The sequence below is a fragment of the Cebus imitator genome, unplaced genomic scaffold, assembly GCF_001604975.1.
Source record: "Cebus imitator isolate Cc_AM_T3 unplaced genomic scaffold, Cebus_imitator-1.0 Scaffold185, whole genome shotgun sequence".
NCBI lineage: Eukaryota > Metazoa > Chordata > Mammalia > Primates > Cebidae > Cebus > Cebus imitator.
The window spans coordinates 2514840-2541703 of record NW_016107500.1 but is presented as its reverse complement, the minus strand read 5'-3'; the positions used below and the strand labels follow the sequence as shown (position 1 = coordinate 2541703).

At 43.0% G+C, this 26864-nt stretch overlaps 1 protein-coding gene across 1 annotated transcript in view; it reads left to right on the top strand.

The window, feature by feature from the left end:
• Positions 1-4298: 4298 nt before the first annotated feature.
• The window catches only part of ADAMTS16 (ADAM metallopeptidase with thrombospondin type 1 motif 16), a 187640-nt gene continuing 165074 nt past the window's right edge, over positions 4299-26864 (top strand). The window contains exons 1-3 of the mRNA XM_017546008.2: positions 4299-4457; positions 4583-4685; positions 12110-12435. Of these exons, the coding sequence (XP_017401497.1) occupies positions 4386-4457; positions 4583-4685; positions 12110-12435 (501 nt within the window). The 5' untranslated portion in view covers positions 4299-4385. The remainder of the gene's footprint in view (positions 4458-4582; positions 4686-12109; positions 12436-26864) is intronic.

The window sequence follows — 26864 nt, the reverse complement described above, 5'->3', positions numbered from 1 at the left end:
ATAATTGATACGACAGTACTAATTATCGTATAATGAGATGCATTATTACCATTTAACGTAAATTTTTCAGTGTTTAATAATAAAAGGAAAGGGGCTTATAAATGCCATGTTGTAAATTTGAGAATCTACTATTGTCTGTCCTCATTGGTTCCCGATTTTCCTTTTTTCTTTTTACTAAAAACAGTCAAGCATCAAAGTCAGGGAGGATGGCAGAGGCAAGAACGTAGCGGCGAACAGAATCTTCCTGCAAACCGCTGGCTGACATGATCTCGTTACCACCAGGCGTTTGAAGGACATGCTCATGCCATTAGCACTGCTGAGCTGCAATGCTCGGAATCAGTTAGAACTTGGCCGAGGGGCAGTGAGGAAGCCCAAGGGGCGGTGTCCAGTGTTGCCAACCATTCCGGAGGGGCTGGTCTTCCAGAGCCCTCTCATTTCTCAAGTTATGCTCAGTCTAGCTTCATAGTGAGTTCTACATTTTATGTAATTCATTTAAAGTTTCTTCTGTCAAAATCTCCTTTTCTTGTTTTTCACTGTGACTTTTTCACATTGTGGGGGTACTGTCAGCACTGGGAGAGGCGGAGGCGCCTCACTGCTTCCGGCCCACACATCATCTTATTGCAGGGGGGCCTAAAGGGGGGCTGGGAAGGAGGAAGTGTCTGAGGCCCAAGCGTGCTGACCCTGAGGGGCCAGGAGTCCTGCTTTACCTTCCTGAGGCTTGGCTTTCTCACCTGATACCTGCAAAGAAGGACAAGAGCCGCCCACAGGCCTCCACACTGGAAAGGTACTTGACATTATTGTGTTTGTGTTTTAATGAAATTGTGCTCTTAAAATTTCTATGAAGTGATAAAGAATGACTAATCTTTCAGAAAACAATATGAACTACAAAATACATTTTCATCCAATCCTTGTGATCTTTTCCAATAAAGAAAAGTGCTGATGCCCAACACAATGGTAATTTCTTTGAAACCTGATGAGTTTCAGCTGGGTATGAGATGAGGAAGGAAGAGAATTACAGGCTAAACGGGATCTTCACAGGGGACAAACACATCCACTTCTCTGTTTCAGTGGACGGTGGTTTTACAGACAAGGTAACGTGCCCATTTGCATTGCTTTAGTTTAAAGTTTATGCCGTTTAGAAAAGGGCTATGACAAAGTTTGATCCTTATAATCTAAAAGGCCATCTGTTTCCACATGAGAAAGAGCCCTGGCTCCTTTGATTTGAAAGGGCTCTGGGCATGGATCAGCACGCAGCAGTTAGGAGATACTGTCTCCCAGTCTTTGCTAAGCACTTCGTTTTTATTTTTGATTCAATTTTTATTCTCTATCAAACATCTACTTGATATTCAAAATAACCTCCTAAGTAATGAGACCCTCTGTCTGAAAGGAAACAAGTGCTAACTGTGAATGGTCCAAATAATTTACTGCAACATTTTTCTGTGAAGGGCCAGATGGTGAATAGTGTAGGCTTTGCAGGGCGCAGTCTCTGTGGCAATGACTCAAATCTGCCATCATGAAAGCATTCACAGACGATCTGCAAACAAATGGATCACGTTCCAATAAAACTTTATTTACAAAATGAGTCAGCTGGCCAGATTTGATCTTAGGCAGTCATGAGTTTTCTGACCCTGGATCCAAACAAACAATGACAAAATTACTTTCCTGAACTCTGGCCTCAAAGTTAAGAGTCTAAGTTCTTGAAGGGCTGCAAAGTGAAGGACTTTGAGCCTGGAGATTTGTTTCGACCCTTCCAATACTTGTCCTCAGGGTTACCTTTCTGAGACACACTTAAATTGAGGAAACTCCACATATGTATTTGGACTTCCATTTTACCTTTTAAAATTAGGCAGGTCTGGGCCCCCAGACTGTATGGCAACACCCCATGCTCTGGCCACTGAGTGCCAACAGTCCCCCTTTTTTTTTTACCCCCGCTCTTGTTACCCAGGCTGGGGTGCAATGGCGCGATCTTCGCTCACCGCAACCTCCGCCTCCTGGGTTCAGGCAATTCTCCTGCCTCAGCCTCCTGAGTAGCTGGGACTACAGGCGGGGGCCACCATGCCCAGTTAATTTTTTGTATTTTTAGTACAGACCGGGTTTCACCCTGTTGACCAGGATGGTCTCCATCTCTTGACCTCGTGATCCACCCGCCTCAGCCTCCCAAAGTACAGTCCCTTTTAAGGCAGACATGTGTACTTCAGTTTGTCGGGGCCCCTCCCCTCCTCTCCATCCCTCCCTGAGACTGACAGGCAGCTGTGAGTTACTGCATCCTGCACCATGTTGGGTGGCTGTTCTTAAACTCGGCCCTCTTGTGTGTTGCGCATCTCAGCTCCCAACCTGGCCTCTGTAGGCTGGAGTTGACCACCCTTCTGTGCTAGCTGGAGACATCCATATTGTGGGAGGAGCGCGGAATTCCGCGCAGTTAGAGGAACCGGGAAACTAGTCATTATAAAGAACGTTCTGTTCTCACTCTTTTTAACCACACCCTAAGAGTGAATCCTTTTATATCAGCCATTTTTCTTTTATTCCATCTGTTTGAACTTACAGAAGAAGGCCCCTGTGGGTATCTCCATGTCATCATCAGACTCGAAAAATCTCATTCCCTTTCATGTTACACTGGGCCTCGTTAGAAGTACGGAGAGATCCCCGTTTATCAAGCATGCAATGGACTCAGGACAAGGGAAATTCTGCAGGCAGGCAGGAGATTTTGGAGACTTCCAGGCACTGGCCAACCCTCCTTCCAGGTAAGTGTAAGCTCCGTGAGGTGTAAGCTGAGGCAGACACTTGTTAGGTATTGGCGGACGGGAAGGGTGCCAGGTGTTTTAACGTCCTGCAATGCCAGCCTAAAAACAGTAAAAAATAGTTGCACTTTTGAAGAATGATTTCAAATAAATGAGTAAGAGAGGGGCGTGTGTCGCTATGGAATGGGGATGACCACACACAGCCAGACGGTTCTGCTGCCCCTGCCTGGGGGCTGGCGCTTCAGGTCAGCCCTAGCAGGAGGCTTGCTGGGAGCTCTCCCTGAGGACCCACAGGCTGCGACAGGACAGGCTGGGCAAAAAAGCCAGAGGCCAGGACACCATTTCCCCCATTCATTTCCCCTCTCCAAAGTGTGCAAAAGAGGCAATGTCCGGCTAAGCTGACTATGAGGGACACTGGAACCAAAGGGCAGCGGAAGACCCAGAAGCCCCAGAAGGTGAGGGGGGCAGAGCAGCCAGGGAAGGGGAGCGCACACGCACACACGTGTGCAAACACGCACTCCCACGCGCGCAGTCCTGAGGGCACACAGCATGTCCTCGCGCACACGCAGTCAGGTGCTGGTGTACACCCGGGCACACCCAGGCACAGGTCCACCCGCGCCTAACACACCCCATCTAGCTACGCAGAACTCTGGTCCCCCTTGTCCACTCAGGAGCCCCTGAGGCGGCCGAGGCCCCGGCCCCTCTGCAGCCCCGAGACCTCCTTAGGGATTGCACCCAGCAGCCAGTCACCGCCACCCGCGGCCTGGCCAGTCGAGGGCGTCCGTGACCCCGGGACCAGGAGCGCCTCCACCTCCCGGGGCAGACGGCCCGGGAAGAGCTTCCTCTTCGGCTGCGTGGTCTCCGATCGCTCCGCAAACTCCAGAGCGACGCACATGCTTTTAGAAGCAGGTACGCGGCTCCCCCAGTTCCGAGCGCCCCGTTTTCGCACCCAGTGTCCCCACAGCTGTGCCCTGGCACAGCGACGCAGCCCCGCTGCGCTCCGCGGGCTGCAGGTGTCCCGGCCTCTGGCGGCGCCGGTGCGGCCCCCTGCTTGGGGGCCCGCGGAGCAACTACAGCAGCCGGAGCTCCGCGGAGTCTCAGCCCCGGGGCAGGCAGGAGCGCGCACCAGCCGGAGATCCACGCTGTGCACCGCCAGCGCCGGGGCCGGTCCGGGTCCCGTCTCCAGCCGCGTGGTCCCGGCACACCCAGCGCGGCCTGAACTGCGGGCGGGGGTCAGCTCAGTCCTCCCGCGTCCTCCTCCTCAGGCGCCGCCGCGGTCCACGCCTCCCCTCTGCTCCCCGCCCGCCTCCGCCCCAGCGCCCCGCGGCCCTCGCCTCCACCCCTCCGCTCTTTGTCCCTGCCCTCTCCCCTCCTCGGTCCTCTGACCCCCGCTGCCCTCGCCTCCTCCCCTCCCCTCTCCCCTGGACGCCCCCCCCACTTCGCTCTCCCGCTGATCCCGCCGCCCGTCGCCGCGGCTGCCACTCCGCCCCCCGCGCCGCGCGGAGCCCCAGTAATAACCCCAGCGCGGCGGTGGAGTCGCTGTGGGGAATCCTCCCGTGCTCTGCCGGGGTCGGGTCCTCCCTGCCCGCTCGCACGCTGCCGGCCGGGGACCCTCCGGAGGCCCCCAGCCCCTCGGAGCGGCCCTGGATGAAGCCCCGCGAGCGCGGATGGCGAGGCTGCGCGGCGCTGTGGCTGCTGCTGGCGCAGGTGGCGGAGCAGGTGAGTCCCGGGCGCTCCCCGCGGCGCGCGGAAACCGCGCGTCCCGACAGCTGGAGGCGAGTCCCCCGCGGCTTCTCTCCCGCGACCCCGCAGTCTCACCGCCGTGTCGCCGCTGTTTTCCGCAGGCACCTGCGTGCGCCCCGGGACCCACAGCGGCAGCGCCACGGAGCCCGAGCGTCCCGCGTCCTCCCCCTCCCGCGGAGCGGCCGGGCTGGATGGAGAAGGGCGGTAAGTCCACGAGATCGGGGCTCCTAATCCTTGCCTTTTAGCGGCTCGTAATCCCTGTGCCGCTGGTTTATTAGGTGCTGTGAATGCTCATGACTCCGTGGAACCCTACTTTTAAGATGCTGCTGCACACTTTTTTTTTTTTTTTTTAACTGTATGAGCGACCACCGATGAGTGGAATTCCACCAATATTTATATTTTATTCCCTGGCAAAACGGTTTGCCGGCGTTATTGATGTAACATTAGGAAAAAGGCAAAGAAATTCATTTTATTTTATTCTAAAGAGTTTAGGAAGAATCTAAAGCTATTAATGTATGCATGAAAGCCGTCATAAAGAGCAAATTACTCCCTTTTCCATTCCCTCCTACCTCTTCCGATCCTCCTCCCTCTACCCCTTCTCCTCCTCCTCCTCCTCTTCCTCCTTCCTTATAAATTGAAGTATTTCTGTATCCTTGCTCATTCTCAGTGAAAGAAATGAAAGAAGACCATCTTTCCTCAGTGCTTAGCATCTAATACTAAAGTTAATGCTCCAAGAATCAGGGCATCCTTCAAACGTAATAGTGCCTGAACCGGCTGAGCTTATTGTGACACCATCGGCAATGTTCATACCCTGGGCCATGATTTGACATGAGGACAAGTCATTACTCTTTTTCAATACATGCTTTTACTTCTGCCACTTACAAGTGACATTTGCAAATTTTGCTGTCTTATGGGAATGGAGCTCCGTGTCTTCATACTGCATAGGTAAATGAGAAAGCAGGTGTGTCACATTGGTTGCTAGGTGGATTTTTAACCTGAACCCATCCAATGACAGTTAATAAATATTATCTTGCATTGTTACCAGTAGTAAATTGCGGTATAAAATGTTAATAGTAGTTTACTTTTATAGGAAGAACTACGATTGATTCTCTCGATAAATTTCCAGGAGATCTAGAAAATTAAAGAGCTTATAAATCAGAATTTCTCAGTATACTTACTTTAATTTGATAAAATAACATAAGGCAAGAATTTATGCATTAACTTTTGAAATTCTTCCCTACCAAATGAGTATACAAAGAGTGTATAAGGTGACCAACATGAGATTGACTCTCCCCATAGGACCTTTTTGAAAACCACCAGAGGGCGCTAACTGCAAATGATATAAAATGTCTAAAAAATAATTGTCATGGTGCACTTACAAGAGAAAGTTAATTATCTGTCTATTTACAGCCTATCTTCTTGTGGTTGTCCTTGTCTCGTTTAGTGTTTTGCTTACAACAGTAAGAGTTAATGCTTACGATTTTAAAAGTTAATTCTAATTCACCTTTTTAAGTAAGATTTTTGTAAAAAAATTCTAGTTCCCTAAAATCATGAAAATTCCAGAGGGACTCAGGAGATTTCCAGAATAGTTTATGGCATTATGAAGTCTCATTTAAGAGAAGCACATTATACACAGAGAATAAGGAAGAAGAAAAGCCAGGCTTCCTGCCTAAGTGTGCTTTTCCCCTGGAGCGATTCAATCCACTTCAGAGCCCCCTCTGGGAGTGGGGTGCCCACGTGCTACTCTGAACACCTGGCATTTCAGCTGTTGTCACAGCCCAGAGTCTCCATGAAAACCACTTACCTTGCTTGGTGAGAATTCGAAGGGGAAGAGGCGAACCTTCCTCAGTGAAGTTCTAGCCCAGTGGACACAGCACACCCTCCTCCCCTACCTTCTGTGCACTTTAGCTCCTTAATTATAAAATGCTAACGTGTGAGACTGAACATCCATGATAAGCTTCTATACCACCAGAGAAAAGACACAGCTCAAAAGTGTTACCTGTTTCCCTCTGACCTGGAGCAGAAGAGCTAGAAGACACTTGGTGACTGCTGGGGTCAGCTTACTTTAGCCTGTTGAGGTATCCATTAGATGAGATGGTTCTGAAATAACTAATTGGTAGCCATACATTTTGTTTAAAGTAGTGTGTGATTCAAACTATTATTGCAAATTGTTCTTGGTGTCTAAAGTAATTACAAAATAGCAATGAGAACAAACCTGGACATGCCATACTATCTGACTTCAAACTATACTACAAGCCTACAGTAACCAAAACAGCATGGCACTGGTACCAAAACAGATATATAAACCAATGAACAAAATAGAGGCCTCAGAAATAACACCTCACATCTACAACCATCTGATCTTTGACAAACCTGACAAGAAAAAGGAATGAGGAAAGGATTTCCTATTTAATAAATGGTTTTGGGAAAACTGACTAGCCATAGAAAACTGGCTAGCTGTGCAGAAAACTGAAACTTGACCCTTCTTTATATCTTATACAAAAATTAACTCAAGATGGATTAAAGATTTAAACGTAAGACCTAAAACCAAAAGCGATTGCAACAAAAGCCAAAACTGACAAATGGGTTCTAATTAAAGAGCTTCTACACAGCAAAAGAAACTACCATCAGAGTGAACAGCAGCCTACAGAATGGGAGAAAAATTCTGTAATCTATCCATGTAATAAAGGGCTAATATGCAGAATCTAGGAACTTAAACAAATATACAAGGAAAAAACAACCCCATCAAAAAGTGGGTGAAGAATATGAGCAGATACTTTTCAAAAGAGACATTTATGCAGCCAACTAACAGATGAAAAAAGCTCATCATCACTGGTCATTAGAGAAATGCAAGTCAAAACCACAATGTGATACTGTTTCATGCCAGTTAGAATGGCGATCATTAAAAAGTCAGGAAACAACAGATGCTGGAGAGGATGTGGAAAAATAGGAATACTTTTACACTGTTGGTGGGAGTATAAATTAGTTCAACCATTCTGGAAGACAGTGTGGTGATTCCTCAAGGATCTAGAAATAGAAATTCCATTTGGCCTAGCAATTCCATTACTGGGTACGTATCCAAAGGCTTATAAGTCATTCTACTATAAAGGCACCTGCACAGGTATGTTTATTGCAGTACTGTTTACAACAGCAAAGACTTGGAACCAACCCAAATGCCTATCAAAGATAGACTGGATAAAGAAAATGTGGCACAGATACACCATGGAATACTATGCAGCCATAAAAAAAAGGATGAGTTCTTGTCCCTTGCAGGGACATGGATGAAGCTGGAAACCATCATTCTCAGCAAACTCACACAGAAACAGAAAAACAAACACCACATGTTCTCACTCATAAGTGGGTGTTGAACAATGAGAGCATGTGAGCATAGGGAGGGGAACATCACACGCCAGGGCCTGTTGTGGGGATGGGGGGATTGGGGAGGGATAGCATTAGCAGAAATACCTAATATAGATGACAGAGTGATGGATGCAGCAAACCACCATGGCACGTGTATAGCTATGTAACAAACCTGCTCATCCAGCACATGTACCCCAGAACTTAAAGTGTAATTAAAAAAAAAATCACATGCTCATTAGTGAGCATAACAACAACCAGAGGATATAAAACAGAACTGTGATAGTATCTATCCCTAGCCCCCTCTGGCCTTACTATCATTTGCCTTCTGCATTTTGTCCAGATAATCTACAAGGATTTATTTATTGCCTTGTGTTCCTTACAGGTTACTGTCACCTTGGCTTCAGAGCTTACAACCTACTTTGAAAGCTTTCTATATTATGAATTTTGCCTCACGTGGTGAAATAATCTTTTAGATTTCATTCTTTTAGAGTATATTTTTTACGAGCTTTAAGATATTCCATTCTATGGCTTGGCTTTAATTTAATTACCAATTCTTTGTTCTTGATTATTGTTTAAAATATTTACCTTGTTATAAATAATGCTTCTGTGAATATATTTACATAAACCTTTTAAAATGCATCTGGGATGATCTCCTCAGGGTGATTTCCTAGGACAAAGAGTTTTGCAACTCATTGACAAAGCAGACTTTAGGAGGGTAGTGTCATTTTTCTTGCCTGACCTCAGCAGTGTTTGAGAGAGGTGGCTGGTGGTGGACTGATTTTTTGTTTATGCAACTGATTTCTATTTAGAAGGCTGTCCATCTCCTGCCACCTGCCCCACCCTTCTCTCTCTGTTTTCTGGATTCTCCTTCCCTGCTATCCTTTTAGGGTGCCGGTGAACACTCCTTTGCTTTTGGACAATACAGGCTCTGTCTTTGTGTCCGGGACAAGCTGCAGTCAGGTGCCATCTAAGCAGCCAACTGTGGGGGGAGGAGCGTGAAGGGTGGAGCCTGTGCAGATGCTCCTGTCGGTTGTGCGAGGCGTGGCACTCCGGCTGTCTCCCCCAGCCTTTCGGAATTGAACTCTCCCAAGACAACCGGGGCCTCACGGGAGCCTTGCAGGGCTTCTTGGAGCTGAGTTTGCCTGAATGTGGAGGTTAGGAATCTATCACTTATATATATGAGTTTTTAGATAGGAAAAACTTTTCTTCTTGCAAGATTGTTGTGTTTGAAGTCTTTTAAATACATCTTTCCTGTTTATGGAAAAATACTATATTAATAAAGATACTAATAATGGTAAAAAATTAAAATACATAAGTTTACAATGAGGTCAATTATATTAAAAACATTGCAATACTCAAAACTCATCATTTAATAAGTGTTTCACTGTATTGGATGATAATTTAGGCCCTTGATACCATTGGCCTGTGTGGCATCTGCATGGTAGAAATACCACACGGGGGGCCGTTGCGTGTCTCTGCACACTGCATGTTCAGTGATGGCACGGCAGTCATTAAAATCAGCCACGGGGTGGTGGGGGAGGATTTACACCAGGGAAATTGGCAAATGCCAAAGTCCAGGTCATTCAGACGCCAAAATCCAGCAAGTTGTTGAATGTTGATTGGCACAGCAGCGTGTGTATGTAAAAGTGGCTTATCAGTAGTTATTTGGCATGATAAATATATGTGCCTCCCATAAAGGACAAATATTGTCCACACTCCAAAATAAAGATCATAAGAATATGGCTTATTTCATGCAGGAATAATTTGACATTTTAAAGAGTAATCGCCTGTTTACACACAATGTGCTAACCTGCCACTGTTCGGAACAAGCCATCCTGCTTCCCTCACCCTTCCCCTGCCTCAGCTACAGTGGTAGGCGCTGGTGGGAGGGGAGGAGCATGCCTCTGAGTGGCTGGGAGGGCAGCATGGCAACTGTTAACATCACTACATCACCCTGGCCTCTCCCCTTCATCCAGAGACCCAGGCACAAGAGAAGCCGAAGTCTCGCTGTGGGGAAAGTGGCTTGGGGAAATGCAAACCAAACCAGTGTGTGCTTTTCACTTTATCTGTGAGCGGCTCAAACACGGACTGGGAATCCACACACCTGTGCCAGACAAGCTGCATCCTGCTGTGCTCTCCCTTTTCACCTGTCATTGCATACAATTTCACCAGTCTTTTGACTTTCTCGTTTTCCTAATAAATTTTAAATAATTCCAACATATGTTACCGATGAGACCACAAGTTACTGGCTTTGCTGTAAATCTCAATGGTTAGCTGTCAAGATGTCTGCCAGAACATGCTGACCCCTCATCTGGCTACCTTCAGAGTACCTGTCCATACCTGTGTGCGGACTTGCCAGCCACCCTCCGCCTCCTTCTATTCTCTCAAGCCCAAACACCTGCCGTTCAGACTGTCCGCTAGCTGCCACCTCTCTCCGTTTCTCTGTAACCAATTACCTGCCAACATGGGTCAGAAGTTGCTGGACAAGTATCTGCACTGAGAGTTTAAGTTGTAAGGGAAACTTTCTTTTTCCAGAAAAATACAATTAACCAAGAGTGCTGTTCACTTCTGACCAAATGACCCTGTGTAGGATGTTATTCTGTGTTATCCTACGATTCCAAAAAGAGTGTCCAACTCAGGCCAAGGCAGAGAAGGGCCCTGATTATGAAACGCCTGACAGAAGTGTCTCCTCACAGCATGTGTTGGTAATAAAGGGGAAGATACAGAACATTAGAATCAGGGTCTTAAACTAGTAAGAGGAAGTTGCACTTTTGGGCCTTAGAGGACTGACCTCCTTGTTGTTGGGCTGGAGAAAGATCTGCTCTGGGGCCTGACTCTGACATCCTTTTCAAAGACATCTTAGAGGAAGCTTGGAGAAAGGGTTGGCATCATACTGAGCTGTTATTTTCTCCTAAGTAGAAAACTGCAGGCTAGGACGCAGACCCTCTCCTAACACGTGGAGGGCCCATGCTCCCCTACAGCTGAAGGCACACATACCAATACTTACATATTTAATAGGTATAAAGCAAGCTAACAAATCATTAACAAAAACTATTTTAGTAAAGCTACCTTCTCATGACCTAAAAGTCCAGATCTAAGTTGAGAAGGTGGCATGCAGCAACATCTGGCTAGGGCAGGAGGCCTACACTTTCCCGTCTTGTCCAAGTTCTGGCCCATCTAAGACAGAAGCAACCACCCTCTGAACTGTAGAGAGCAGAGATGATATTGTTATGGCGGTAATGAGAGAACAAATCCTGCTGGTAACCATGAAAACTCAACGATCATTTTCGAGAAGGGGAGGAAACTCCTTGGAGAAGGTGACTATGATATTTACAGAAAAGCACCCCAGGACCACTGTCCAGGATCCGCATGAGCTTCAGGGTGTGCATCTCTTTTCTACTGAGAGAGTGGTGACCAGTGTACATGGAAGGCATTACTGGGAACATCGCCTCTGACCACAGCCCTGCAGACCTACAGGGATTCCCCAAAATTTGACAGTTCCTTGGGGTTTTCTTTACCTTTTTAAAAGAAATAATTTTCTTGAATATGATTTAGACCAGCACACTCTACCCTACAGTGGGAAGATGAAAGTGTTGCATGTCTTCAGAAGGTCTTCAGTGTGAAATCTGATCAAGTCCCAAGAACCCAGGCCAATGGGAGGGACACCAATGGTTTTAAATGCACATGTGACCATTTCCAAATGTCAACATTTGGTAGACCTGGAGTGTGGGTGCACTCCATCTTTCCTCCACCATGTTCAATGATTTCATGAATAAACATTTTTGAAAATTAGCAGAAAAGTACGCCTATTGCATTTTACTTTTTAACTGATTTTGAAAAATTGTGGATATTTTTAAGCCAACATTTCTTATCAGTTCAATGAGAAACAGAAAGAACATCACTGCAGGAATGTCTTAAAACCAGAAAATGATTATATTTGATAGTTATTAGTCAAATTTATGAAATATCATCCTAAAAGTTTCAGTTTGGGTTTCATTTGATAGGTAAATTATTTTCCCTTTTAAGAGTCGTAGAATTTCCTAGCGTGGTAATAACACATCATGGAGCCCCTTTAACCATTTTTCCTTTAAACGGTGGTGTTATGTATTCCACACTTTGAATTGAGTACGGGTCGGCGTTGCGTTTTTCTTCATCATTTTTTACTGGGTAGAAAGGTCATGTGGTAAAGTAATCTTCTATCTTAAGACTTTCTGATCCTTCTCAGAATCCTGAAATAACTCAGCCTCTCCTCACTCTTGTTATTTCAGAATATGACCTGGTCTCTGCCTACGAGGTTGACCACAGGGGCGATTATGTGTCCCACGAAATCATGCACCATCAGCGGCGGAGGAGAGCGGTGGCCCCATCAGGGGCTGACTCTCTCTACCTTCGGCTGAAAGGCTCCAGGCATGACTTCCACGTGGATTTAAGAACTTCCAGCAGGCTGGTGGCTCCTGGATTTATTGTGCAGACCCTGGGAAAGAGAGGCACTAAGTCTGTGCAGACTTTACCACCAGAAGACTTCTGTTTCTATCAGGGCTCTTTGCGATCTCACAGAAACTCCTCAGTGGCCCTTTCAACCTGCCAAGGCTTGGTGAGTACAGCACAGTCCCTGGTAGGGAGGCGAGACTGGTGATGGTGGAAAGGGGAGCATATGGAGGACTTTTCCTTGAATTAGCATAGATGCTCTTCTAGTGCTGCAGTGTAGATTAAGCAGGAGGAATATTGCCAAGTAGAACTTTCCAAAACACATTGTATGCCTTTTCTGGCCTATTTGGGCATACCCACCAGCTGCTGCCATTCTAGAATTACTGTGGAAGAGTCCTTCAGCTTGAAAACTGTACATAAGAACCACTGGCCAAATCTGAATTCTTTATCTTCTTAGGGGATGTTTTTACTCTAACTTACAGCTTCTAACTGACAGAAACTGGAGAAATGTTGTCATTTTGAATAGAAAGACAGTATTCAAAAGATTGGCCAAGAGGATTATTTGATCAGATATTTGAAAGACTTTGGCATCTGTCATTCTGATGATGATCACCGGCTTGCATATTAGGGCGTTCATCCATGGCAGGGCATTGCGGGTCGTCCTGCACTGGGGAATCCAGGGGTGCACTGCCCATGTCTGCATATCGGGTTTGGAATTACACATCACTTCTATGCATCTCGCGTGCAATTTACAGGGACATCACTGCCACATGTACAAGTCACCACCCTCTCAGTCCCTATACAGGGACATTAGAGTGAGGGCTGTCTGGCCAAGCTAAGAATCTACCTGCCTCCCTCAGGCCTACTCAAACCAAAACTTCAACGACTTGCTTTTCACTTTTCTTAAAATATTTTCATATACTTAGTGAGAAAAACCTCAGGAGATTCTTAGATTCTTGGCAACAAATGAATTGCTCAGATGCAGAGGAGTGAAGTGTGACTTCGCAGAGTGAAAATGTGTGGTCAACAGTTCGAGGTCTTGAGGATGCTCAAGGTTTAGCCAACAGGTCTGGGACATTTATTGCTTTTCTAGAAAGTGCTTTCAGTGTGTCTTAGGCTTCCTTCCCTCTTTTAGGAGAGGGAATTCAGACCCCACATCTCATAAGGATTTCATATATGTGAATTTTGGATGCTGAATTCATAACCAATTCCTTAAAATACTAAATGTATGCAAATGCTAAATCCTATAAAAATGTTTTTAAATGTTAACATTCTGCTTTTTAGGGAAATTTGATATGAGTTGATCTCATTGCTATTTCACTTGTAAGAGGCTTTTGGGTTGAGTTGTCAGGGCTAGGGTGGTGGTGATTTGGCGCTCTTGTTAAGCACGAAGACAATGGGACTGATTTCTTCCATGCTCTCCCAAGAAAAATAAGCCTTCCTTAATGGACTAGAATTCCTCATGAAATGCACAAGATGAAGATATCTCTTCCTTGGCTTTCTTTCACAAAGGCTTACACCAGAAATGGAAGCCATCTGTGTGGCAGCGAGGTGTGCCCTGCCCTTCAGACTTGGGTAATCTGGGATGTGGTTGTGGAAATTGGTGAGGTGCTTCTTGCTAGACCAGCAGGGATGGAAGCTCCCTGAGGCCTCAGTGTCTCCCTGAGCCAGGGTGGCTGAGTCCTGCCCTGGAGCCTGTTCCCTGAATTGTGGTGGTTGTCAGCAGCTTGATTTCTGACACTGTTTGAGCTTGATGGGAGCTAACAGGAAAAGTTAACAGTAAAGCCAGGGCATAATTATAATGAAAGATAAATAAATTATAAATAACAAAAAAAAATGCTTTTCTCGATAACAAACAGTGGCACCTGATACTGCAGTTGCTAGAAGAGAATTTGTAGGTCTTCTCCATCAATCTCCCAAATACCTGTACCCCAGCGTTACTGATATTTTCTCCACAGGTGGTCACAATAAATGTGATCTCAACCAGACTCAAGAGTGTGAGGTTTAGGATGTTTGCCATAAGACAGGACAAATCAAAGGCATTTGAAAGAGCCCTGTTCTTACTGAGGTATTGTTGCAGAGCCCAGGGGAGAGCTCTTTGAAAAGAAAATTTCTTCTAGCAGGAAATGCTCTATATTGTATTCTATCTAATTTGTAAGATAAGACTGTTACTTTTGAGTTTAGAAATATATTGCTTAATTATTACATAATATCTTATATCATTTAATTAAAGAAAATGGTTTACAGTTGAGAGACAATGCAATTCCAACCTGATATATAGTTTTTCACCCTGGTTCTCAGATTCTGCGTTTGGGAGGATTTTGCTGTTGCCCTCTAATAACTGCTTTGAGGAATAGCATAAAAGTGAATCATTGAGGTATTGTTCTATTCATAGTAAATAAACATAAAGAAGAAAGGAAAAACTAAACAAACATTGTACATTAAATCTCATGTTCACAATGACAATGTGAGTACTGAATGACTTTGCATGTGGCTGCAGCCTGGCGGACCTGGGTCCCAGGAGTTTATTGTCTAATGAGGGAGGCAGGACACGGGCCAGTCCCCTACTGGGGGAGGAAACAAGGACAGACAAGGGAGCCAGAAGAACCCAGAGGAGGGTGTCTCCATGTGCCTTGCTGGTAGGTGGAGAGTGTCAGGGTAGGATTTTGGAGACTATCCAGAAACCAAGTCCAAGCCCTGTCCTTCTAGTAAAGTTAGAATGTGATGCCCATAAATGGAGGAGGAAGGGGCAGTCCTGGAGAAGACTGCTGGCATCTGCCAATCTCACAGATTCTGCTTAACACCACGTATAAATGTTAAGAGCTTACTATTTCCATATTAAACGCAAGTATAACACACTCAATGAGCTCTGTAAACCCTAAAATTATTTCTAGAGTTTAGCCTGGTATTGCCACCAAGTATCTTGATTTAAAATATTTCTTATTTAGTTAAATAAGGGTAATTTTTGGAAAAAGGATACCCGTTATATTTATGTCTCTGCCAAAAAGGCGTTGGAGATCCGTTGTGACCACCAACCACAAGTGCATCAGCGCGTGTCCCTCAGTAAGTACTTTCTAGTACTCGGTTAAATAATGGTAGACCTAGTGGGCTAGTTGTAGAGTAAGAGACAGTGATGGCCATGGCAAAGCACAAAGAACAACAATGACTTATCGAATGTTATACTTTGCTAATAGTTTCATAATTGTTATCTCACTTAGCTTGAAGATAAGTCTAAGAAAATAGGTACCATTTAAAAAACAGTTTTATTGAGACATAACTCACCCCCTAAAGAATTAATTAGTTCTATTCATTTATTAGAATAGAGCTATATAAAGAAGAAAGGAAAAACTAAACAGACATTGTGCATTAAGTCTCTATGATCTACCTGTCTCCCTCAGGCCTGCTCAAGCCAAAACTTCAATGACTTGCTTTTCACTTTTCTTAAAATATTTTCATATATTTAGTGAGAAAAACCTCAGGAGATTCTTAGATTCTTGGCAACAAATGAATTGCTCAGGTGCAGAGGAGTGAAGTGTGACTTCGCAGAGAGAAAATGTGTGGTCAACAGTTCGAGGTCTTGAGGATGCTCAAGGTTTAGCCAACAGGTCTGGGACATTTATCGCTTTTCTAGAAAATGCTTTCAGTGTGTCTTAGCTCTATTCATTTATTAAAATAGAGCTAATTATTATTAATTAGCTCTGATGTATAATTAGTTGTGTATAATTTCAAATTGTTTAATTCAGTTTCAAATGTATAATTCAGTTGTGTTTAGTATATTTACAGAAGTTTGCAAATATCACTAAAATCTAATTGGAGACATTTACATCCCCTCAAAAATAAAGCCCTTATGTCAGTCCTTATTTCCTCCAATCTCCCCGTTCCCATCCTAGGCAGTCACCAATGGGCTTTCTTTCTCTATAGGTTTGCTTAATCTGGCCATTGATTACAAATAGAAGCATACACGATGTGGCCTTTGTGACTGGCCCCTTTCACTTCGAGTAACATGTTCAAGATTCGTCCATGTAGCAGCACATATCAGTACTTTATCATTTTTATTGCTAAATAATAATCCTTTGTGGATGTATACCACATATATTTTTTTTGTCGGTTGATGGACATTATTGTTTTACTTTTTTGGCCACTGTGAATAATGCTGCTGTGAACATTTGTGCACAGGTTTTTGTATGAACATGTGTCTTCATTTCTCTGGGGTAAATACCTAGGAGTTTAACTTCTGGGACATATGGAAACTCAACATTTAACATTTTGAGGAATTTTCAAGCTGTTTTTTACATTGGCTGTACCATTTTGTAATACCCTAGTAATGTCTGAAGGTTTCTATTCCTCCACATTCTTGACAAACCTTGCTATTGTTCTCTGTTTTCAAATAGCCATCCCAGTGAACATGAAGTGGTATCCATTGTGGATCTGATTTACTGGGTAGACATTATTTGCTTGTGAAGGACATTCACTGTGAAGAGGTTAGCAACCTTGTATTACTTAGAGATAGGCAGCAAGGGACAGCAGAAGCCTAGGGATCATCACAAGCTGGTGCACAAGGCTCAATACCGCCTCCTGAGTGGGTGAAGTCTTGTCTGTGTGTTCACCATGGCTGAGGCACCCAGGAAAGCAGCCCACCCTGGGTTTTATACCTTAGCACATGACACGCTGGCCAAGTTCCACAGTTCAGTCATCACATCGTGCTCCAAGGCAGGGACTGCAACAGAACCTGGCTGTTTCTGTCCTTTCCCTCCTCTCTCATGATGTTGCATTTCCAGCACATTTCACAGTCATCCTTGAGAATGGCAAAAAAGAAAATGGGGAGGACTCAGTTGATCCATAGCCATCTGTAGAATCTTCTGCATTGGTTGACAGTTTATTGTTGTTTTACTTTCAGTACTTTGACTATGTCATCCTACTGCCTTCTGACTTTGATTGTTTCCAGTGAGAAGTCAACGGTCTATCTCACTGTGGTTTATTATGCATATCTCATTATGCACATGTTGACAGGTTTAAATGATGTCCCACATTTCTCTGAAGCTCCATTCATTTATTCTTCATTCATTTTTGTCTATGTTCTTCAGATTGCACCATCTCTATCAATTTATCTTCAAGTTCATTGATTTTATTCTGGCAGTTCAAGTACATTATTAAGCCTGTCATGAATTTTACATTTTGTATATTATACTTTTCAACTCCAAAATTTTTATTTCTTTCTGTTAGAAATGTATCTTCATTCCAATTCTCTGTACAACATTGCCATCATGGTTCCCTTTATTTCTTTTTTCATTTTTATTTTTAGTGTATTTTTATTGTCTATATTTAAGATGAAAACAGGTTTATACACACACACACACACACACACACACACACACACACACACAATATGAGATGATTATTACAGCCAAGCAAATTAATCTAGCCATTATTTTCCGTAGTTCTGTGTGTGGGTGTGGGTGTGGGTGTGGGTGTGTGTGTGGGTGTGTGTGTGTAAGAGCACCTAAAATACTCTTTAATCAAATTTTCAGTATATATTATTAAGTATAGTCCTCAGGTTGTACATTAAGTCTTTAGACTTATTTATCCTATGTAATTGTAAGCTTGTATTCTTTGACTGACATCTCCCCATTTTTTCCCCCTTTCTACCTCTGGGAAGAACTGTTCTAATCAGTACTCTATTGTCTACTTCTATGTATGCAACTTCTTTTTTAGGTTCCATGTGTAAGTGAAATCAGACAGTATTTGTCTTTCTGACTCTGGCTTAGTTTACTTAGCATATTGTCCACCAGGGTCATCCTTGCTGTCATAAATCGTTCTTAATTTCTCACAACCAAAATCTTTATTATTTTTGATAATGCCCTTAGGCATGAACTTCCTACATTATGTCCCAAATAACGTCAGACGCTGGAGGCAAGATCCTTATTCCTTCAGGCTGTCCCTTCCCCTGGGCAAAGCCGCTAAGACACTGAATTGCAAATGGTGCTTGTAGAGTGACTTGCTTCTCCCACTGTGTCACCATACTCTATGAGTAGATCTCTGTTGTGGATGGTAACCCCTTGTCTTCCTTGACTTTGCTTCCTGTCTTGAAATTTTAACCTACAAGTGAAGTGGAGTGGAAGTATTCAGGGTTTCATTGGTGTTGGCTTATCAAGAGTAGAGTCCTTTCTATGTGTAGGGGTTGCTTGGTAGAAAAAAAATAAGTTCTCATGGCCATGCCTACTTGGAGTAGAATTTCTGCAACATGGAACTGAAGGAATTTCAGATGCATGTGGCTTTCCTGTCCTGCAGTGCAAGTGGAGCCCCAGAATATAAGTTGGTTGGTGGGTGGGGGGAATAAGGAAATATGAATTCCTTATCTTCTTGGCTATACATGTCTGCAGAAGAACTTCTGTCACATTGAGCTGGGGCCAAGGCAAAGAATTGAGCAGACCATGGTTCAAATGCTACTAAATTTCACTGTTCTATTCAAGGTTTATTAAAATGTTTTCAATATTTTTTTCTCCGTATTGTATGCCCTTACGGTAATTTCCAGGGAATTTAAATGGTTGATGCATGTGTGTGCATGCATGTGTACAATTTTCAGCAAGTAAGTGGTTGTTTCACTGAAGTGAAACCCCACAATGCTCCTCAATTGCCATTCTGGAGGTCCGTCTTCAATAAACACTATTGTTAACATATTTTACAGATTATGACACAGGACCACTTTATTAACCCCATTTTACAGATAATCCAAAAGCTAATTTTTCAAAACATGGGAATGCAGAGCCAGCACTTGAAACCACAGTACTATTTCGCTTCTGTTAATCATGAAGCTGTTGCCGCCTCACAGGGACCTGTGAGCTCACGGGCATGAGTTGCGTTGTGTCCCCTGAAGTTTCTCTCAGGGGTAATGACTTTCTCATTGGTTTCCACTTCAGTGCCATCTTCCTCAGCATCTAACACTGTTTGAGCTTAGTGGCCACATTTGCCATGTCTAACGTTAAATTTGCAATGTGTAAATGTTAAAGCACATATGTGTGCTTTATTCTATAATTCTTTATTTCAGGATTTTAAATACCAGACTATAAACTCTTCAGGAGTTCTTTATTATTCATCTTTGTATGCCAAAGTTCTTGTTAAACATTAATCTAAATTCATTTTTTTTCTTGTAATGAGTGATTGTATCTCCGATTTACAAATAGAAATCCTGTATCTTCTCAACCTCTGTATTTTGGGTATTAATAAATGTAAAATTAGTTTTATAATCCACTTCTTGCTATGATTAATATCAAAGACTGTCCATTTTCTTTTAAAGTACATAGTTTATTAATAAATAGCTTAGTCACTAGGGTTTTTAACAAAACCGTTTTTTAGAAATTTCATTAGTCAATATTTTTAAATGAGGCTTGTTTAAAAACATTTTCTCTTGCATATGATGGGAACAGATTTTTCTTGGGATTTTCTGAAAGTTCTGTACTTGAATTAGAAAAAAATTAATACAATCTGTCGACTGCCTTTGGCATTAAATCTGCATGAAATTTAGCTCCTCTTGCATAAAACATGATGTTTGTCAAGGCATTAATGCAGAGAATAGGTATCATTTTTCCTGAAATCTAATTATTATTTTCAAAAATGTTGGAAAACTTGTAAAGGCTGTAATTCTCGGTTCTGTCTATGCTCTCAATTGATTTGAAACTGAGGCCCTGGTTTGAATTGTACGGGGTTTTATTTCTACCCACAAACTCCAGGGATTCCCTGGAAATACTAGTCATTGAGAGATTTTTCTAAAACACTCAATAAATCCTAGGAAACTGTCTGAAATACTGCCAGATTTTCAACTGACTTTTAAAAACTGTTCTTGAATCAGGATAATAAAACAGGAATAGAAAGGAAAAACCCACGTGGGGGATGATCAGAAGAGATACTATAAGTTTTGAAAGAAAGGTATCACTAGCTGAGAAGACTGCTGATCACATAAGCAGATGAAAATGTCAGTCTTGGGAGGCATGTGGGAAAGATGTAGTAAAAGTTAGGTTTTTGAATAAAGAATGCCCAAAGCTGGTGATGATTAGGAAATTTAAGGTGGTTGTGAAGAACTAATTGACAGTGTAGATACTTTCTTACTTTTCTGCTAATTACTTAAGAATAAATATAATAGTGCAATTTGAAATTAACAGAAGTGAACATATATCATAAGATTGAATAATATTTTATAAGGTATTTCTGGAGAAGAACTTCATCTTTGAAGTGATGACAGATTTTTCTATTAATTTACTATTAGTTATAAATGAAAATTAGATAACTAGAGAATTTAACTATAAAATCTATGGCTTTGTTTCACTTCTCTCATTTTCGAAGTGATGAAACTGAGATCCAAGTGAAGTGGAGTCACTTGGTCAATATCACAAAGCTGGGTGGAGTTCAGACAGGTCTAGGGCGTGCATCTTCAGATTCTCCGTCCAGCACTGTTTTCACCAAGAATCACTTGGTGATGTTACTTCTTATTTATGAAATAGGGATCAGGTAGCACAGCATAAATGGGATTTGTAGAGTTCCAGCCTCAGCCTTACAAAGCAGTGTTTAAAAGGAGAGTTTGGAATTAAGAGATGACTTCTTATTAATGCTCAGACCTGAAACTTGATCCCCTGGGAGTAACAGAAGATGATCCCTGTGTCCAGTGACTCTGGGGGATGATCCAGGCCTCGGACTGTGTGAATAACAGGATGCCTGAAATCTACTTTCAAAGGGAGTGCCTGCTCAAGCAAAAGTCCAGACCAAAGAGAGTAAAAGATGCCAAATGAAACCAAGGTCTGGAAAGCAGGATCTTGCTTTGCCTGAGGTTTAATGAGAGGAGCCTGATTGTGTCTGCCTAACATGCATGTCACCTTTTTTTCCTTCTTAAATATTACCTTTTAAAAAGGAATTTCACTGAGACCAGACAGGAGGCCCACTGGGACAGACAGGAAGTCCACAAGGAATAGACAGGAAGTCTGCTAAGGACTTCTTTGGCCAACATCTAACCTTACCCAGATCCTGTTTCATTCCTGTCCCTGTTTGCCACTTCCTAGCTCTATTTTATTTTTCTACTTGGTATTTATCATTAACTATATATATCACAGTCAAGTCAGGAGACAGAAATCACACAAATTATTTGAAGAGAGAGAATTAATACCATACATTAAGCAGGAATTTGAGAACTGAAAAATTAAAAAGAGTATCAAAGCATCCTAGACAACTACAAGAAGAATGTGCTGCCCCTGGGGCTGAAGGAGCTGAGGGGAGAGGCTGGGATTTTCAAAATTCAGAAGTTTGGAGCTGGGCCTCAAATCCCTTAGTAGTAGGAGGTGGCTGGTACTAGGACTCTGAGGGAGAACAATGCAGTTGGTTCTTCAAGCAAGCTACAAACTGGAATCAGCTGCTGCTACTGGAATGAACTGCCACTGTGAGGATGAAGTGAGAATGACAGGAACAGGAAGCAGGAAGCTCACCGGAGACAGACAGGAAGCCCACTGGAGACAAACAGAAGTCCACCCTCCCCACCCCAGGGCATACAGGAAGTGAGGGAACAGGCAGGAAGTCCACAGGAGCTGACAGGAAGTTCACGGAGGACAGACAAGAAGTGAGGGAGCTGACAGAAAGTCCACAGGGGTTAGACAGGAAACCCACTGGGGACAGACAGGAAGTCCACCCCTGGGACAGACAGGAAGTGAGGAAACAGACAGAAAGTCCACAGGAGCTGACAGGAAGTCCACAGGGGACAGACAGGAAGTGAGGGAGCTGACAGAAAGTTCACAGGGGTGAGACAGGAAGCCCACTGGGACAGATAGGTGGCCCACAGTGAACAGAAAGGGAGGAGACAGATAGGAAGTCCACTGGGGCCTGCCAGGAAGCCCACTGGGACAGACAGGAGGTCCGCAGTGAACAGAAAGTGAGGAGGCAGATAGGAAGTTCACTGGGGCTGGAAAGGAAGCCCCCTGGAACAGACAGGAAGTCCACAAGGAACACACAGGAAGTGAGGGTAGACAGTCTCCAGGGGCTAGACAGGAAAAAGCAGGTTCTTCCACCTTCCTTAGACTGTCCCATTGTGTGGGCTATTGGTGGATGTGAATAGGGAGCAGGTGAAAAAGCAGAAATGGGATTTGTATAGTTCCAGTTTCACATCAGGAAACAGAGTTTAAAGGGAGAGCTTTGAGTAGAGAAATGATTTCTTTGGATAACCAAGCAGTGTACTAGCCTAACTATTGAAAGAATAACTAGCAGGGATGTTTGACTTTTTCTTTCTTTATCTCCAACACTTTCAATAGTGCCTGGCACACAGTGAAGCCCTCAATAACAATTTATTCAAAGAATGAATGATTTTTGTAACGGAGGAACAAGACTTCTGTTGCCTTACAAAAATTATCTGCACAACCACTGGTTTGAGTGGGAGAAAAGAGACCCCAAAAACTAAGGTAGGAATATTCCAGCCATATATAAGGAAAGGAATGGGCTGGCTTAATAACTAGATCTTGCTAGGCCTCCTGACAGGCTTATTCTTGTATGAGGCTGGAGCTGTCAGACACAATGTGTCCAGACATTCCGCCCCCATGGTAGGCTGCACTTGACCTCTTTCACTGCTTTGATTAAAATTAAGCCTCCTGTGTAGCTTGCCAGGAGGGAGAAGGAACCATTTCCTCAGTAGGCTTGGGGGTCGTATTTCATGACTCATACAGGTATAAATTAGTGCTCAGGGGCGTGTGTGTGTGTCTATTTTCAGTCTGAATTTGGTTACTCTAAATCACTCCTGAAGGAGAAATTAGGGTATCATCATCTAGAGGCTTGAGGCCAGACTCTGTATCAAAGCAAATTTACACACTCGGTGGAGACCTGTCCTTTCTGATTGTGAACAACAGCTGTTCTCAGTAATCCCCCTACCAACTCTCTAGTGCCACGAGCCACAGAAGTGAACCAGAAACTCCTAGTTGCACCTGCTCTTCAGTTGATCCTCCATCCCCGGTGATCCCAGGCATGGATCATTTTGACTGACTTTGATTCCTTTTTAAATAACAACATCCATCATTTGTCATTTGTTGAACGTATTTTTCACTACTTAAGAGTTTAACTTTTTCTGTTAAGGAAGAACAGCATGTGTTTTAAATCAAGTAAATCAGCATTTTAAATTACTAGCAAAATCAGTGCTAATGTTATATCTTTTTCCCTATAATTTCACAGAAATATAGGAAAACTAAATTAAAACTTTATTTTGAAAAATTTCTACCTAACATCAGGTTGAATTTCTATTTTTGCTTCATGTCTAATTGATGACAAATAGAAATACCAAATAAGGCATGTACTAGCATTATATAAAATCTTAGCAGTTTTGAAGCAAAAATAAGCCTCCCTGGAATAAGACTAAAAAAAAAAAGATTCACACGTTGATTATTTCCTAGCTTTATATATATGATTAAATGGTTGGTTGCCTTTAGTTTAAAACTGGTATTAAAATAATAGAAAGCTTTAATAGTAGTGACGTATCTGGTGGCTCTAATTTTCTGTCACTGAATAGTTATTTGTACATCCCTTAAGACATTAGAAATTGGAAGCAAAACATGTCAAGTGAAATGTGGCTTAAGCAGCTAGTGATTTCTTTTAGCATCCAAAGACTGTGGAAATTAATTGTCTCAAAAACCCTAGGGTCCCTTTATTCTTTTATCATAATTTAAATTTATATACGTCTTTTTTCTTAGGTGAAAAAGCAAGGGCTTTTCCTTCAATGTGGTAGACCCCTCTTTACCTCCACAGCTGTGGAGAACTTTTTCAAATAAGAATGTTATTTTTGATTGAGCTTTCCTCCACATAAAGCACTTTAAGTTGTGCCCTGCGGAACTTCCAGCAATGGTGGGCAAGGGGACCACATCAACTTTTTGTAAGTTCCAAAATAAAGAAACTCCTCATCCCCTCAGGGTTTTGGTGGATGCTGTTGCCTTCACTTGTAAAAGAATCCCCATCCCATTCCGTCTGGTTGTCACTTTGTTCTTTAGGTCTGAGTTGAAAAGTCACTCCCATAAGTAATATCACACTGTTTCATTGTGGCTCCAAGCCAGGGTCGGCTTCCTTCTTATGCACCCATGCCACACCTTATTTTCCTCTTTAAGAAGACTTAATTTAATTCTTATTTGGGTACCAGTTTAGCATTTACTCCTTCCTCTCAATAGACAAAGGGCATTTTAAGGGCAGCACCATGATTGTCACGATTCCTACAGTACCACCACTGCCCAGCAGTGTTCTCAGCCCATGAAAGGAACTGGATGGATGGGTGAAAAGATGGGTGCATGGGTGGATAAGTGAGTTGGTGGATGGGTCAATGGATAGGAAAAAGAAGGTAGTTCCATCTCTACTCGAGAGAATCACTGAATCTACAGAGAGGGTGTATGGACTGCAAAAAACCCAATCTAAAACTGGCCCTAAGTTGTGTTCGGGAAGCATGCATTCCCCAGTTAGCCATCATGCAGGTCCAAGGAGTGTTTCTGAGGCCGTGGGAGCATGTCTCAGAAGCAGGGAAGCAAATGGGGCAAGTGCTGTTCACATGTGGATGATCACAGGAGAGGCCAACTGGAGGCAAGCACTCTTGCAGTCCGAACCATGAGGGTCATTTTTCTAGCTACAGATAAAGAAAATCTCTAAACAAATTCTAAATAATAAATGTTCCGATACACTTTAAGTAACATGAGATGATACAATTTATATGAAGCACAGGTCAAGCGACTAAGTGGCATTTGTCCAGTTCTTAGCCTTTTGTGTCTACTGCTTAAGCATAGAAATGTTGTAATTGCTGTGCTTCATTCTCTTAGGCATGTCTTATTTAACTACCAAGCTTACCCAAGGAGAGATTGCCTACTGTGGATTAAGATTCTTGCGAATGAGCACTCTCACCGCCCAGCATCTTCCACGATGCAGTGACCATCTATACTGACACTCAAAGACGAAAAGCTGACACGTCTTGTAAAAGCAGGAACATGCTCCACACTTACTTTGTTAATTAAGATAAACCATATAATAATCGATGTCTTTTATCAAAATCCAGAACTAAGTGAGTCAACAAGCACTTCAGAGAACCTGCAATTGAAGGACTGTGGAAGCTATTCTGCAAAATAGATCAGCGGGAAAACATGAACTCTCCACACGCAAAGAAAGACATCGACTCAGACAAACATTCAAACAAGAAGCAGAATAAAAGTGCTTAAGTAGATGGAAAGTATGATGAAAAACATGGCTTTGGGAATCAGACAAGCCTTGATTAAATCTGATTTGTCTTACTAACCAGCTAGCTCACTACTCTGGGCTTCAGCTTTCTTAATTCGTAATTAACGCTATGGCCTCCTAGGGCTGAGTGAGGTTTCAGTAAGAACATATGAAAACTCTTAATACAGGGCTTGGCACAGAGGAGGAGCTGAACAAGTATTTGTTCTCCTCAGCTTCCCCACTCATTACTGACCTGTATAACGCAAATAAAATCTAATCAGAAAATCAGTGCACATTTTGTAATGCAAGCCAGTTCAAACAGAGCTAAGGAACTGAGAGGTGAAGTTACACTGACCTTCAGAGAAGTCCCACAGATGGGATGGGAATAGGATTAGAATGTATTTTATTACATAAGAACTTTCAGAGTGACTTATGAAAGCAATTAGGATGATAAAAAGACATTTCATTTGAGCAAGCTGTTTGAAATGTGAGGGTGTTCTGCAACGTGTAGAGCCGGTGCTGACGCCCACATTTTGTAAGAAAGTTGTCTATTCCCAACACCTTGGGAATCACTTGGGCTTAACAAGGTATCACAAAAGAGGGAAGCGCCCAGAATAGCCAGCATTTTGATTTGTATTCCCCCTGCAGCAGTCAAAGGAGCCATAAACCTTGTTTTTATTTGCAGAGATTATCTAACTGAAGATGGAGGAGTGTTGACTATTCCCTTTCCAGGTCATCATTAGGCAATAAATAAAGAATGATGGATTGCAGATAATAAGCCAAAAAGAAGCTAGGATCTTTTATAGCACATCTCTAGCTGAAATGTACAAGTATGTGTAGAAGACTTGGGTGAGTAAATATTGAATGCTTAAGAATAAAGAGCTCTGCAGAATAGGCACACCACATGTAAAAGCAAAAAGTCATTATCTATTCCTTAAGAAGGCCCCATATTTAGCCTTTTCTTCACCATTCAGCACCATTGTTCTGAATTTCTAGTGTTGCTTTGACATATAACATAGTTACATGTTTACTACTTTAAAACTTTCTTGGATCTAATGTCAATCATAATTTTCTATTCTGACTCCAGTATTTTCAGTATGTTGTGCATTAGGAGATAGCTATGGGCTTACGCAGTCTAGTTAAAGGCCACTGATCCTCAACACTTTGAAGTTTCCTGTTATTACCCTAAGAAAAGTTAGAGTAATTCCTCCTCTACTAGATGAAGAGCCAGAGCCCCTCGGTTTATACAAATGTAGAATTGTTTATGCCCACATATTTGAAATAGACTCAAGTCTAAAACCTTGAAATATCTGCAACTGTAATCCCAGGCTGTGGTAGATATAAAATCTTTATGGGATAATGATTTCCTCTGATTTTGTTTCTCGGATACTGACT